The 16,403-nt window shown below is 45.1% G+C and overlaps 1 protein-coding gene across 3 annotated transcripts in view; it reads left to right on the top strand.

The window, feature by feature from the left end:
- Itpr2 (inositol 1,4,5-trisphosphate receptor type 2) overlaps positions 1–16,403 on the top strand; it is a 436,608-nt gene that overhangs the window by 130,854 nt on the left and 289,351 nt on the right. For all 3 annotated transcript variants that reach the window (XM_052719262.1, XM_052719263.1, XM_052719264.1), the window contains 7 exons: positions 1,005–1,166; positions 8,076–8,248; positions 10,256–10,375; positions 10,462–10,647; positions 11,655–11,906; positions 13,667–13,811; positions 15,875–16,025. In XM_052719262.1, the coding sequence (XP_052575222.1) occupies positions 1,005–1,166; positions 8,076–8,248; positions 10,256–10,375; positions 10,462–10,647; positions 11,655–11,906; positions 13,667–13,811; positions 15,875–16,025 (1,189 nt within the window). The remainder of the gene's footprint in view (positions 1–1,004; positions 1,167–8,075; positions 8,249–10,255; positions 10,376–10,461; positions 10,648–11,654; positions 11,907–13,666; positions 13,812–15,874; positions 16,026–16,403) is intronic.

Genomic DNA, 16,403 nt, shown 5'->3' with positions numbered 1-16,403 from the left:
TCTTTCCACCTCTTCTTCCGTGACTTTCTGAGACGAAGATGTAGGGTGTATGCAGATGTATTCATTAGACTTGGGCCCCAGGGACTTTGTCTATATTTTGACCATCTGTGGATCTCTGTAAGTCTCCACCTGTTGCAAAAAGAAACTTCTTTGAGAACACAAAAGCCTCAAAGAACCACACTGTCATATTTCATGAACTCCAAGGGACAATTCCTTTCCATTTTGAATTCTTGTTTTGAGGCTCATGGCCTTGATCTCATGTTCCTCCACAGAGAACTTAGCTTGCTGGTTCCTCTCCAGAAGGAAAGAATGTGGCTCCCTGGGAATGGGGGCAGGGATGCGAGGGTGGGGATGCAGGGGTGGGAGTGTGGGGGTGGAGGTGTCTTCCTGATTGCTTCTGTGGCTGCTTGTTAAGACTTCAAAGTTGATGCATTCATTCCCACGGCCACTTACCTGCATACTGTGAACAGTGGATGAACTCTGAGAAAGAGTTTTATGTATTTAGAATCTCTGTTGTTAGGTGCCTATGTGTTTGGAGTTATTTCCTTTTGCCTAAAATGAGGTGAGAGTGACATTTGGAAGCTGTTACCTGATGTAAGTTTCAGGTAAAACGTAAGCATTTTTTTTCCTATATTATTTTGATTTGGGAAAATTACAGAAAAATAACAGAATAATAAAAGCATATAGAAAATACATTTTAATTCATCTGAATATATCCATGTAGCTTGATGCAAACACCTTAATGAAATACAATATCTAAATAAAATTAATCATGTCACTGATGTAGTGGACTTGCTGACTTTGGTTACTCTTGTAAGCAGTGGGTTTTTGGTTCGACAGTGTGTTATTTATTATTCAGGACTAACAACCATTAAGTACCTTCCACCTTTGCACTAATTCCACTCACATATTTCTACAGTGCTTTTAAGTCTGTGCTACTTGTTAAAACTGCAAATAGGTTGCAAAGCATGCATCAAAGCAGAAGGATCTTCTTACTCTTCTAGGTGTTTGGGATCCTCAAAGCACCTTTCAAGGAGAAGGCAGGAGAAGGCTCAATGCTGAGGCTGGAGGACCTGGGTGACCAGCGCTATGCCCCCTACAAGTACGTGCTGCGGCTCTGCTACCGCGTGCTGAGGCATTCGCAGCAGGACTACAGGAAGAACCAGGTGGGTCCGAGCCTGAGCCCCAGAGGCGTTGGGTAAAGTGTAGACTGAGGAGGCGGAAATTGGACTTTGCAGGGACCAGCTTTATGCGAGCAGCTCAGAGAACCATTTGTAAGGACAGTTGAGCTGAACAGGTGCTTGTTCTTAAGTGTTAGACTTGCAGGGATGCTGTTTACCTGCACATGGTCCTGGCGTCTGCTGAGCAGGTTCTTGGGAGGTGCAGCCTTGCTACGAGCACACCTACTAAGATATCTCTTTTGGCCAAGATCCAACATGCACCTGAAACAGAAGGGTCTGAGGGGAGGGGTGGGGTGGGGTGTGCAGAGGAATGACATGCTCAGGGGTTGGGGAGCCATCTGCATCTGTAGGGGAACAGGCATTTTATGTAGACAGAGTAATCGGATTGGATACTTTTCTTCCCTGTGACCAAATTCCTGACAAGAAGAAACTCGAGGGCTACTTTGGACCCATAGTTTGAAGGTGTTCAGACTATCATGGAGGGCAAAGCACATAGCAACCCCTGGCCTCTTGGCAGAACAGGAAGCTAGAACAAACAGATTGGGTTATAAAACCTCAAGGCCCACCCCTAGTGACCCACTTCCTCCAGGGAGGCTCTACCTGAAGGCTCAGCCTTCCACAACTCTGCTCCCTGCTGGGGACCAAGTGTTCAGATGTGTGTGTCTATGCAACTGGGTAGGACCAAAGAGTGAGGATTTTGGAAAGGCTGCCATGGTCCTAGGGCAGCCTGAGCTGTGGAGGACAGGCGTGGCTTGTGTTGGTCTAGGGATTAGCCAAAAGCTGTAATCCGCTAGTGAAATTATTTCAAGTCTCACTTTGTCTTAAAAATATGTAATAGAGTCTGGAGAGATGTCTCAGTGGTAAGTACACTGGCTTCTCTTCCAGAGGACCTAGGTTCAATTCTCAGTACTCACAGGCAATTTAATGTCCTGCTGAAACTCCAGGCCTGGGGAATCCAATGTCCCTTTCTTCTGGCCTTTGTTGGCACTGAAGTCACATGGGTGTACATACACACATGCAGGCAAAACACAAACACACACAAAATACAATCTTTAAAAATCTGTAATATTTTGCATTGGGTTTAATAGTGCAAATGTTTGACATAAGGCTACATTATTGATCACCTGGCATTTTAGTCATGTGTTTCTTATCTAGTAGAAGGATCTGTGTGTAGCCGGTGGTTTTTCTTCGTTGTTGTTGTTTGCTCTTTTGAGCAGTGTTTCTCTGTGTAGCCCTGGCTGTCCTAGAACTCGTTCTGTAGACCAGGCTGGCCTTGAACTCAGAGTTCCGCCTGCCTCTGCATCTCAAGTGCTGGGATTAAAGGTGTGTGCCACCAATTGCTGAGTTTAGTTCATGAGGGCGTATGGCTTGAGAGAGGGCTGGGAGGAAGGACCTGAGATTCAGGGCTCAAGGTGACTGATGAGGAGGTGGACGGTGTCAGAGGCAAGCGAACAACACTCAGCATGCACCCACTTTGTTTCAAGCTTAACGGTTTTCACAAATCAACTCAGTTTAAATAGTATTGAGTTAAGATAAGGGACAGAGACTGAGAAGCCAAGGGAGACACTCAAACTTACAGTGTTTTTGTTTGTTTTCTTTTTCTTTCTATTTTTTGCATTGGGGAACAAACTGGGCACCAGCTGGGCACTATGACTTGGCTGTACCCTCAGCTGCCAGGCTGTAGTTTTAAGAATGGACCCAGTGTGTAAACCCAGGTTTTGAGTTATTTCCCGAGAGCTTGAAAGTGTTTTGGCAAGAAAACAATTTTTTTTTTCTTCATGAAGAATGTGTTAAAATATGCTGGCTTTGGAATTCAGCTTCAGATTAAGAAAGGTTGAAAAAGAATATGTAGACAGATTAGCTAGATAATAAATAATATGTCAAGATACAGGAACAAACTGACAGTTTAAACAGGCCCTTAAGCATATCATGTATTTAGGTACATGCCATATAATATATAATAGGCATCTCTATTACATCTTGGTGATGAACCTAGTTCTTTCTGGCTGAAATGCTGCCGCTGGGGTCATACTTCCAGTTTCACTACATTCCAGTAGGATGGCAGTGTAGAGAGTGGCATTCCTGTCTCACCGGGAAAGGACACAGATCCAGAACTCTATTCAGGCATTCGGGGATGTAGCACTGGAGACATCCTGCACAGCACCTGCCTGGATGAGCACAGGGTCAGTGGAGTGAAACCTGAGCTCGGTAGGTTTCACTCCTCCCCACTCTTCTTGGGTCCCCTGAACTAGTTACTTTTCTTGTAGCTGTGATCAAAGCCTGTCAAGGAGCCACAGAAGGGAGCTGTTGTTTATCTGGGCTCAGTTTGAGGGCATCATGGCAAGGAAGGCCTAGCAGCAGGTGACTTTGTGGTGGTGACGGTATAAGACAGTGGCTGGCACACATCTGGCACCTGGAGCTCAGATCACAGGGTGGGGGTCTGCCCTGAAAACACTCATTTTCCTGCCAAGCAAACACATTTGAGCATGTGCACATACATGCACACATACAGTCACCTGCCTGGGTAGATATTTATATGCTCTCTAGAGTCCCTGCATTGTGCCACTGTGGGTGATCTACTCCTTCCTTCCTCTCCACTCCTCTCCCCTCTCTTCCCCTCCCATCCCCTCCCCTCCTCTCAAGAGCTAAGTCACTGATCTGACCAAGAAACAAGGACTCCTGGGTGCTTACTGAGAGTCAAGTCTCTGCAGAATCTCATTGACTCTAAGCCATGACTGGAACCTCTTTTTTCTGTTCTGTTGAATTAAATATGTGTGCATTTGCTCAGGCTCAAATGGGGTCATCTCTATCATCCCCAAAGACCCATTTCAGAACAGGGGTGGGAAGATTGTAAGAGCTAGAGGCTGGTAGAGGAGCCCTGAGAACTGCTGTCTTCTGGATAGGACATGATGTTGAATTCGTGAGCACACAGCAGCTGTGGTTACCTGCCTACAGCCAGAACATACAAAAGGACAGGCCTCCACAGAGACACCCTGTCTCAACCAAACCAAACCAAACCAAACCAAACAAACAAATAAACAAAAAGACACGTCTCCACAGAGAAACCCTGTCTCAAAAACAAAACTGTAGCCGGAATTTTCTCCAGTCCTGCCTGGCCCACAGTCAGGACAAATCTCTCTCACCTGCCAGCCCCACAGCTGCTCAGACCCAACCAAGTAAACACAGAGACTTATATTGTTTACAAACTGTATGGCCGTGGCAGGCTTCTTGCTAACTGTTCTTGTATCTTAAATTAATCCATTTCCATAAATCTATACTTTGCCACATGGCTCGTGGCTTACTGGCATCTTCACATGCTGCTGGTCATGGCGGTGGCGGCTGGCAGTGTCTCCCACTCAGCCTTCTACTTCCCAGAATTTTCCTCTCTCCTTGTCCCACCTATACTTCCTGCCTGGCCCCTGGTCAATCAGTGTTTTATTTATACAGAATGATATCCACAGCACAAAACAAAACAAAACAAAACAAAACAAAACAAAACAAAACGACAGGCCTAATTGGGAGGAAGATGTTCAGCTTTCTATGACCCCATGTTGGAATGCCAAAATGTTCTTGGTTGTTTTTGCTCTTTTGGGGCCACCTCCCAGCTCCCAAATAAAACACACATGGAGGCTTATTCCGGTATTTATTTATTTATTTATTTATTTATTTATCTATTTATTTAATTAGGTTTTTTGAGAAGGGTTTCTCTATGCAGCTCTGGCTCTCTTGGAACACCCTCTGTAGACCAGGCTGGCCTTGAACTCAGAGACTCAAATGCCTCTGCCTCCCAAGTGCTGGGATGTAAGGCATGTGCCATCACTACCTGGTGGAGGCTTATACTTAATTATAAATGCCTGGCCTTGGTTTGGCTTGTTTCTAGCCAGCTTTTCTTAACTTAAATTATCCCATCTACCTTTTGCCTCTGGGCTTTTGCCTTTCTCTTTCTTCTGTATATCTTACTTTCACTCTTACCCCGTGTCTGCCTGTGTGGCTATGTGGCTGTGTGGCTGGGCAGCTGGGCGGCTGGCCCCTGAAATCCTCCTCCTTCCTCTCTTGTTCCTCAATCTTTTCTCTTTTCCTCCCAGATTTCTCCTATTTATCTTCTCTGCCTGCCAGCCCCACCTATCCTTTCTCCTGCCTTGCTATTGGCTGTTCAGATCTTTATCAGACTGATCAGGTATTTTAGACAGGCACAAGAGTTAACACAAATTCACAGAGTTAAACAAATGCAACATAAAAGAATGCAACACATCTTTGCATCATTAAAACGAATGTTCCACAGTACAAACAAATGTAACACATCTTAAAATAATATTCTTCGACAGAAGAACAGGGGGCTGCAGGAGTGAGAGGTAAATTAGAGAGGGTAATGGAGGGCACATATGATCACAATATACTATATACATGTATGAAACTTTAAAAAATAAAGACTAAGAATGCTTTGCATTAAACAAGAGGCAGTGTAAAGATGGTCTTCTCTCAATCTGGGCCAGAGTAACATCACTGAAGAGACTCACCTCAGGGCATGTCTGTGAGGGTGTTTCTAGGTCTTAACTGAAGATGGAAGACCTTGAATGTGGGAAGCACCATCCCATGAGCTGGGCCCTGGACTAAATAAAAAGGAGAAAGTGGGCTGAGCACCAGCGTCCCCCACTTCCTGACTGAGTCCTATGTGGCCAGCTTACCTCCTTCTGCCCTGGCTTCCTGACCACAGCCAACTGTACCCCTTGAACGATGAGCCACAGTAAGCTATTCCTTCAACTACTACAAATAGCTTTCTGATGGTTTATGGGAAAAGAATTTAAAATGTAGGCAGAAAAACTTTACTTTTTGCTTTGATTATCTAATTTTCCATTGTCTCCACCTGCATTTAACACACTAATAAAGAGTTCATGTGTGATTTAGTGGTAACCCAGTCTTTAATGTTGTATTTGGGTTTATTACTATTTAGAGAACTCAGTAGCACCTGTAATTTCATTTAATTATTTATCAACATCTTGGAAGCTTGCCTCACACCAGAGTATGATTCTGATGGTCATAAAAATGTGTAAATCAATCTATAGCTTTAAAGTGATACACTGCAGAGGACTTTTACTTTAGTTAATTGGCTACCCAATAGCAAGACATCATTCTGAAAGGCCACAAAAAACGATGCCTAGATTATAATTAGATTTGTGTAACCAATATCATTTTCAAGGACTAGATATGTTCCGGTAAATTTTGCTCGAGGCAGAAACCACTTTCTGATCAATAAATTGTCTCATCATAGGAACAGAGGTGCATTCCCAAGGAGAAACCCCCAGAAGAGAAAACATTTGATCACTGAAGGGGTTACATTCCTTAGCTCTAAGGTGCTATGGATGTGTGGCTGACACACAGAATGTGAGAACAAGTGATTGTGGTTTGGGAGGTAGGAAAGTGAGAACGAGGGACAAGGAACAGGGCTGGAGAGATGGCTCAGCAGTTCAGAGCCCTGACTTCTCTTCCAGAGGGCCTGGGTTCAGTTCCCAGCACCCACATTGGGCCTCACAAGTGCCTGTAAGTCCAGTTCCAGGATATTTGACGCCTTCTTCTGGCATCTGTGCGTACTGCATGCTTGTGGTGCACATGCCCACACAAATAATAAGTATTAAAAAAAAAAAAACAGAATAAGGAGCAGACTAAATAGGGCATAATTGAAACTTCCAGTAGTGTTCTCTCTCTCACTGTTAGAATAACAGTTTGTCCTTTACCACAACTCACAAGGACTCTATTTTTAAATAAAGAAATTATCACCTAACCAAGCTGATTCTCTCTTATAAAATTAAAAATTATTTATTTTATGTGTGTGAGTGTTTCCCCCACCTGTGTGTATGTGCACCATGTGTGTGCCTGGTACCACAGGAGCTTTGCAGGTGCCGCTCATTGCCTGGCACGCTGCTCCTGGTGCTCCCATGGCTGCTGTCCTTCCGTCCTTCATTCTTGCTTGCATGTCACTGGTTTTCCAGCCGCTCACCTGCGGTTGCCTCTTGTCTCCTGTGTTTCCTTTCACTCACCCACGTGTGAAAGCATGTTGTCTGCTCATCTGCTCTCTTTGGTCTTCTGGTGTGATCTCCAGGGAGACCTTTCTCATGTACAGCCACATTCATAGCCTCCCACAGGGTGCCCAGAACTTTTGAAGCCATCACGAAATAGTTATTGCATGGTTGGATCTAATGAATAACTCGAGCTATTATGTGGTCCTTTTTGATTGCTCCCTACAGATAAGTGTGCTAAGTTTTTGATATTATTTATCAGAGAAGATCTTGTTGGTTATTCTCGTGTCAGTCTGAGGAAAACAAACAAACGAACCTGGAGTCCATGCAGGACATTCAGACGGCTGTACCGATCTCAAGTTCCAGGAGTGAGGCAGCAGGCGGTCACGTGCTTTTTTTTTAAAATTATTGTTATTTTACTGGAAATTGATAGTTATAACTTCTGGTGAGAGTCAGAGGGCCCCTTGCAGGCTGGTGAAATTCCAAGTTACCAAGGCATAAAAACTAAATTTAGATTTGCTTTGCTCACTTACAAGAGTGTCAGTACCCATTTAAAAAACAATGATTAATGACATAGCTTTAATTAATTAATTAGTTATTTGTGGAACTGAGGATGGAATCTTGAGCCTTTCACATGCTAGGTAAGCGATCTCCCACAAAACTCCACCCCCAGCCCTTGGTTACAGTTTGAATTATGAAGACAGTGGATACCTTTTCTTTTCTCCAGAAATTCTTTTTATTGAAGCATTATTTACTTGTTTTTTTTTTCTGACAAACTCTCACTGGATTTTCCTGACTCAGCTCCTCCAAGTTGCTGACTCCCAGGGCGTCTGCCACTTCTAGGCAGCTCCTGCATGTGCTAATGTCTCTCTCTCCACAGGAGTACATCGCTAAGAACTTCTGCATCATGCAGTCCCAGATTGGCTATGATATCTTGGCAGAAGATACGATCACAGCCTTGTTACACAACAATCGTAAACTCCTGGAGAAGCACATCACGGCAAAAGAAATTGAGACCTTCGTCAGCCTGCTCAGGAGGAACCGGGAGCCGAGGTCTGCTCTGGCTGGATTGTGGGGCCATAGCCAAGCTCTGCTCGGGCGGGGATTGAAGAGTAGTTTTTTTTTTTTTTTTCAATTAAGTTTAAAAAGTTGAGCACTTATTGTAGCACTGACTGTTGATGGGCAGACGATGCATTTATTTCTGTGCTAATGGTGTGTGTTAACTACTTCTGCTTCTTAGGTGATGGGAGCCCTTTGGAGACACTGTTGGCGTGTCTTTCTGGTGCTGGGTAAATCTAACCTAAGGCTCACACATGCCAGGAAAGTGATTGGCTGCTGCACTGCACCCCAGCCCTAGACTGACATTTAAATGCACTCATTTACTTCTATATGGCCTTTCAAAATATATTCATGTATTTCACACCTGTAATCCCAGCTGCTCAGAAGGCTGAGACAGGAGGATTACAAGACTAGGAATTGGGTTACAACAACGAGTTAAGGAAAGCTTGGGTAACTTAGTAGGGCCTGTAGCAAAATAAATTTAAAAAACAGTTGAGGAGCTAACCCAGTGGGAGACTGTGAGGCTCAAGGTTTAGTCCCCAGCGCTGCAAAAGGAAGCCACAGAAAACCCAGAATGTGTTCCCATAGACTCACCCAGGGGCCAGCTGTGGGCCATGTGTGTCCTAGGAGAGCTTTGGATGATAATCAGCACATTTATGGGCCATGGCACCATGTTGTGGTGTCAAAAAGTTGGGCACTTCTGATAGGTGCCTCATTTAAATATTATGCAGCTCCTTCTCATGAGGTGTCGTGCATTGTTATCTAGATTTTAATAAAATTAAGTGAATGACTTATTATCTATTTCTTTTTTGCTACTGGGAATTGAACCTAGGGTCTCTTTCAACTGTAGGCCAAGCTGCCCTGGAGCTCACTATGTAGCCCAGGTTGACCTTCCCCTTAAGGCAATCCTCCTGCCTCAGACTCCCAAGTACTGGGATGATACAAGTGACCACTACACTTGGGGGCTACTGAGCTTTTACCCGCACTCTAGGAAGGAGAAGATGAAGGACAAGCCACATGCTGGTGAGCGCCCCCATCAGGAAGGAGGTGCCAGGCCTGAGGGTTTGCACATTCTCTTCTCACTCCATGCTGCTTTAGCTGGGAGCAGTGCGTGTGGAGCAGTCAAGAACGCCACTGTGCTTTGGCTGCTGAATCCCGTAACAGTAAATGCCAGAAGGTAGACAGGCCTCTCCCGAAGTGTGCATCTAACCCTGTTATATACTCACTTGGTTTTGCTTTTTTGTTGATACTTGGTTTTGGAGACACTCACTTGAGGGAAGATAAATAATTTTCCTAACATGAGTCATTGTGCTAATGGATGAGCATAATCTAAAAAATAGAAGTAAACATACTCATTCTACACAAGGCTTTTATGTAATAGAAAGAATTGTTTAATTTGCTTTTAATGATGCAGTAGATGAACAGCACACAGAAAAACACTGCATTGAAACAATATTAAAACAGCATTAAAACAAGCTTCTTTTATTAAATTCCAAATTATGTTTTTGTTGTGATGATTTTATTAAAATGCTTTGTTGGGCTGGTGAGATGGTGCAGTAGGTGGAAGCATTTGCCAGTGGAGCCTGATGGTCCAAGTTCAGTTCCCAGATCTCCAGGAGAAGAGCTGGGTGCAGGGACACTTGGCTCACGTCTGTGATCTAGCACTCCCACCGTGAGATGGAGGTGGAGGCGGGACGGTCAGCCAGAAGTCTGTGGACTGGTCAGCATGGTGGGCAGAAGCAGGAGACCTTGCCTCAAGATGGAAGGACAGAGCTGACTGCTGAAAGTTGTCCTCTGACCTCCGAACACACCATGGCTTGCCAGAGCCCATGTCTGGCCATGCACACACTCTAGTAATTAAACAATTTTTAAAAATTAATGAGTGGATATACTCAAGACACTTTGTTTACAATAATGAAATTGTTGAAGAATCACTAAAAGATATTCTGTTAAATATAAAAATAAAATGCTTTTTCTTCATGTTCACTTTCCTCTTCCTAGGTTTCTAGACTATTTGTCTGATCTCTGTGTGTCCAACAGCACTGCCATCCCCATCACTCAGGAACTCATCTGCAAATTCATGCTGAGTCCTGGCAATGCGGACATCCTCATTCAGACAAAGTAAGCTGCCCCATGGAGGTGTCTTTCAGAATATCCCTTACTGTATGTATGCTTCTTAATAGATTTTGTGTGTCATTGGTTTCAAGGCTGGTGTCCATGCAAGTGGAAAACCCCATGGAGAGCTCCATCCTTCCTGATGACATTGATGATGAGGAAGTTTGGCTTTACTGGATTGACAGCAACAAGGAGCCTCATGGCAAGGCCATCAGGCACCTCGCCCAGGAAGCCAAGGAAGGCACCAAAGCTGACCTAGAAGTTCTTACTTACTACAGGTACTAGGGGCACTCACACTCCACATCGAATATTCACAGGGAGCCGATTCTCGAAAACTTCTAAGAACTAGAGATACAGTCAGACCGCATTTAAAACTCAGAGAGGGGAGCTGAAATGGTCAGGACCACCTAAAGATCTCAAAATGAAAGCTAATGTATGTGTATTCTTCTTGCATTCTCTGATGAGGTTGGGACTTTTGTCAGGAAGGCGTTTCTTCCTGTTACTGGTGGGATGTAGGGGAGGATGAGCAGCAATGAGACCTTGACTGTGGACTGAGGGGGAAGAGGAACTGGGTGAGATAGATCTGGTTGCAGGGGTGGCCTCTCAGGAAGTGGCAGTGGGTTAAGAGGGGATCTTGTGAGCATGTGCACTTTGGGGCTGGAGAGGTGGAGGGGTCTGTAGTTCTGAAAGGTCACCTGTGTTCACTAGCAAGAACAGGAGAGGTGGTTCCCAGGGGTCAGTATGTTGGGATCAGGAACCTAACTGGGGGGCTGGCAAGATGGCTCAGTGGGTAGAAATGCTTGTCATACAAGCCTGACAACCTGAATTTGATCCCTGGAACTAAAGGGGAAGGGGAACCAGCTCCCAAGTGCTGCCCTCTGACCTCCACACGGTCCTTCCCCCTCAAGAACCCTGTAGTGGTACCACTGGGACCGATCCTGTTTGCTCTGTGAACCAGGTGGGACAAAATCAGTGTAGATGCTGGGGTCCCCACCCTCACCCCAGCAGAGGCTGGGAAGGTGGAGAGAGGTGTCTTTCTGTGACTCATCGTCCATTCCAGGTTTGGTGCACTTGATGTTAGGACTGAGATCCTGGCTGTGAGAGGAGCCTTAGTGACAGGGACAGAGTGTTAGACCTCTGCTGTCATTTGTTCAGTATGAAAGAGTTTGGCTCAGTGCTGTAAGTGCTGATGAACACATGTGCACACCCAGCAGATGGCTGTGCTTTGTTGTTTAGGGCCTTGATGGAGGCAAGAGGAATAATGTAACACATCTCATACTTTCAGGTACCAACTAAACCTCTTTGCGAGGATGTGTTTGGACCGCCAGTATCTGGCCATCAACCAGATTTCAACACAGCTGTCTGTAGACCTGATCCTTCGCTGTGTGTCTGATGAGAGCCTGCCCTTTGACCTCCGAGCTTCTTTCTGTCGACTCATGCTCCACATGCATGTTGACCGGGACCCCCAGGAGTCTGTGGTGCCTGTTCGCTATGCCCGGCTCTGGACCGAAATCCCCACAAAGATCACGATTCATGAGTATGTTTGGAAACTATGTCTTGGTTAGGGTTACTATTTTTTTAAAAGTAATTTATTTATTTTATGTTATGTGCATTAGTGTTTTGACTGCATGTATGTCTGTTTTGAGGGTGTCAGACCTTGGAGTTACAAACAGTTGTGAGCTGCCATGTGGGTGCTGGGAATTGAACCCAGGTCCTCTAGAAGAGCAATCAGTGCTCTTAACCACTGAGCCATCTCTCTAGCCCCAGTTAGGGTTACTATTGCTGTGATGAAATACCATGACCAAAGTAACTTGGGGAGGGAAGGGTTTATTTGGCTTTTGCTTCTACATCATCTTCATCATTGAAGGAAGCCAGGCAGGACAGGAACTCAAGCAGGGCAGGAAACCTGGAGGCAGGAGCTGATGCAGAGGTCATGGAGGGGTGCTGCTTACTGGCTTTTCTCCATGACTTGCTCAGCCTGATTTCTTAAAGATCCCAGGACCATGTGCCCAGGGTTGGCAACACTCACAATGGCCAGTGGGCTCCCCCCCGCCCCATTAATCACTAACTAAGAGAATGCCCTACAGCACAGTCTTGTCTACAGATGGATCTTATGGAGACATTTTCTCATTGAGGCTCCCTCCTCTCTGATGATAGCTTGTGTCAAGGTGACATAAAACTATCCAGTACATCGTATTCATTACTTTTCTCATAGCTGATGAGAAACAGCTACAGAGGGCAAGATTTATTGCAGTTCACAGTTTGAGGGAGCAGTCCACGATGACAGAGAAAACTGCCGGGACCTCGGGGCAGCATCACCTTGAATATTCCCTCAGGAGGCAGAGATCTCACTTCTCATTTTTTCTCTCTTTATTCAGTAATAGTCTCCACACTCAAAGTGGACCTTCCCTCTTCAGTTAATTGATTCTGGAGACATCCTCACAGATGTGCCCAGAGGCATGTTTTCTAAAGGATTTGAGGTCCTGCCACATTGACAGTGAAAATGAGCTGTTACAGATGCATTTCTCAGGACGTTCAAATTCAGCAGATGAAAACAAAGTCAAGTGTCTTCAATTTTGTAATGAAAAACACAGGAAGGGATTTGTGCATTTTCCGTTCACGATGTTCATCTGGGAAAAGTCAATAAGATATCCTGATGTGAGATGTCTTTCTGTATGCTGTGAATATGTGTTGTTCCCATTGGTTAATAAATAAAGCTACTTTGGCCTATGGCAGGGCAGAATATAGCTAGGCGGGAAATCCAAGCAGAGATACAGGGAGAAGAAGGGTAGAGTCAGGACAGACGCCATCCAGCTGCCCAAGGAGCAAGATGCCAGCAGACTGGTAATGCCACAGCCACGTGGCGAAATATAGATTAATAGAAACGGGTTAATTTAAGTTGTAAGAGCTAGCTAGTAATAGCCTGAGCCATCGGCCAAAGCAGCTTTGTTTATTAACCAATGGGAAGCAACACATATTCACAGCGTACAGGAAGATATCCCACATCAATACTGCGCCCCCCCCCCCCCCCCCCCCCCCCCCCCCCCCCCCCCCCCCCAGGCAACATGATAGCTCTCTAGCAGGAAACATGTTTCTGGAAGCTTGCTGAGTGTGTGGTGACTGGCAGACTCCACCTTGCTTGTTCCATCTCAGTTCGCAATGGCCTGTGTCACAGATGCCATGTGTACCCCAAGAGGTTGACTGACATGTCCAAGGCAATGCACTCTGGGAGTCAGATAATACCCCACTTCTCCGTGTTTCTCATCAGCTTAACTTGCTCTTGTGTTATCTGTCCAGGTATGACTCTACCACAGACTCTTCCAGAAATGACATGAAGAGGAAATTTGCCCTCACGATGGAATTTGTTGAAGAATATTTGAAAGAAGTTGTAAATCAGCCATTTCCCTTTGGAGACAAAGAGAAAAATAAGCTGACATTTGAGGTATTTAAAAAATTTTCAGTTTATTTCCTTCGTGCCTGTTGCCCACAGTGGTCGGAAGAGGGCGTCAAATCCCCTTGAACCAGATGGTTGAGAGCCATGCTGGTGCTGGGAAGCAAACCCGGTCCTCGGGAAGAGCATCAAACACTCTCAACCCCTGAGCCATCTCTCCAACTCCACTTGAGGCATTTTAGCCGCTCATGGCACGATTGTGTGTTCTTGTCAGAAATCAGATTCATTGAGCATCGTAGATTTTCCTCTCCTCTAATATTCAGGGTGTCTGGGCAGTTGAGTTGTTAGGTTCAGGCAGATGTAATTCCATCTGACGATGATAAAAATAAAGATTTGGGATTTTAAACTTTAATCTCATTCATTAACTTACTTTTGAAACCATGCATGCTGTGTAGAAAAGCAGTTCACATGTTAATTAGACAACAATCAAGTGATGTGATACAATTTGAAACAGATGAGAAAAGAGAAAAACTTCAGGTTACAGAGCCCCCTGACAAATTTGAAAAAAAAAAAATCACCTTTTCTAAGTAGATTAGTGTGACATATGTACTCAGTGACTAGTAATGCCTTATCCCTATCATGTTAATGGTCAATAGAATTACAAATAAAAGCCCATTTTATTTTAATTTTTATTATGCCTTGATAATTAAATATCTCAATTATCAATTAATTAAAGCTTTTCTTGTTTATTTTGTTTCATATATGTAAACTTTGTTACACTTGATAAAGTGACAGTTATGAATACTTTAGATGCCCCTTCCCCATCTTCATGGAAACGACGAGTTAGCCTCATTGACCTGAATTGAAATCTGAAGATACTGTAACAAAACTAGACAGAGGGTGCTGTCACATCTTACCTGGTGCATTAGTTATCCACTGTCAGGAGACATATCACCCGCAGTGTGGCGGCCCAAAGGAAACAGCATTTCTGCGAGTCACCAGCCTGGGTGTGGAGTGCTGGTGTCTGTTCAGCCCCTGATGGGAGTGCTGTTTCTGCCTCACTCAGATGGATGGTGGTGGCCCTGCTTCTGTGCTGGCTTGTCACCACACACCTCAGCTGTTTGCCACACGGCTTTGCTGTGGGCCAAGTGTCCTGTGATACAGTACCTGTCTTCCCACAGAGTGAGAGCCAGAGGACAAGAGAGGGAGAGGGGGAGAGAGGGAGGGGGAGAGAGGGAGGGGGAGGGAGGAGGAGAGGGAGGGAGGGAGGGGGGGAGAGAGGGAGAGAGGGAGGGGGAGAGAGGGAGGGGAAGAGAGAGGGAGGGGGAGAGAGGGAGGGGGAGAGAGAGGGAGGGGGAGAGAGGGAGAGTAAGGAGGGGAGAGAGGGAGGGGGAGAGGGAGGGAGGGGGAGAGAGGGAGGAGGAGAGGGAGGGGGAGAGGGAGGGAAGGGGAAATAGGGGGGGAGAAAGAAGGGGGAAATAGAGAGAATGAGAAGGAGAGGGAGGGAGGGGGAGAGAGGGAGAGAGGGAGAGAGAGGGAAGGGGAAATAGTTGGGGGGGGAGAAGGGGGAAATAGAGAGAGTGAGAAGGAGAGGGAGGGAGGGCGGGAGAAAGGGCACTTACATGCAGTGTTCCATAGTCTAACCTTGGCTGACCTTGGTGTGACAGTGTTTCTGCTGTGTCACACACCAATCTGACACATTGTAGGAGAACAGCCCACATTGGAGCCATGTCTTGGAGGCTGCATCTCACCCTTGTTATTTCTTGTAATACCAAGAAGGCCACAGGCCAGGCTAGGGGACATAAAATTCTGGGCCAATTTATGGCTCATATTTATTAAAGTAATTTAACCACTGATTAAGTGGTATCCTCCAGACTTGCATTTAATTAAGTAGTAGATATTGTAGCATAAGCTCCTTAAATCACCTTAAAGTCTCTTAGGAATCGATCCTAGATGTGGATCAGCCACAACCTGAACAGTGGCTTTTACAGGGACTCTAATTCCTAGGTGTTAAAGAATTAGGGACTTAGAAACGGGGAATGGCTTTAGATGTAAAACTTGTACATGTCTGTTCCGTTTTCTGATTCTCTCTGTTCTCCACTCTGCCGACAAAGGTGGTCCACCTGGCCCGGAACCTGATCTACTTCGGGTTCTACAGCTTCAGTGAGTTGCTGCGGCTGACAAGGACCCTGCTGGCTATCCTAGACATCGTCCAGGCCCCCATGTCATCGTATTTCGAAAGACTAAGCAAATTTCAAGATGGAAGTAAGAACTTTTGAGGAATGTGAAAATGTTTTTGTTGTTAAGCAGGACTGAGATAAAAACCAAACATATAGAGAAGTAGATTTTTAACATGTATGTTCAAGCAATTTCCTCTAATAATAATATGTGGGTTTTTTTTTTTTGTGTGTGTGTGTAGTATGTGTGCACATGTGTATGGGCACACATGTACTGGTGAGCTTAAATGTGTGTATATGCATGTACAGGCCTGTGTTTTTTTTTTGTGTGTGTGTGTAGTATGTGTGCACATGTGTATGGGCACACATGTACTGGTGAGCTTAAATGTGTGTATATGCATGTACATACACTTCAGTCATGTGTCTGTTTTGACTGCTGTCCACTTTATTAATTGAGGCAGCATTT

The sequence above is a fragment of the Peromyscus californicus genome, unplaced genomic scaffold (assembly GCF_007827085.1).
Source record: "Peromyscus californicus insignis strain IS unplaced genomic scaffold, ASM782708v3 Scaffold_6__1_contigs__length_162567912, whole genome shotgun sequence".
NCBI classification, from domain to species: Eukaryota; Metazoa; Chordata; class Mammalia; order Rodentia; family Cricetidae; genus Peromyscus; species Peromyscus californicus.
This window is presented reverse-complemented; position numbering and strand designations above follow the sequence as displayed.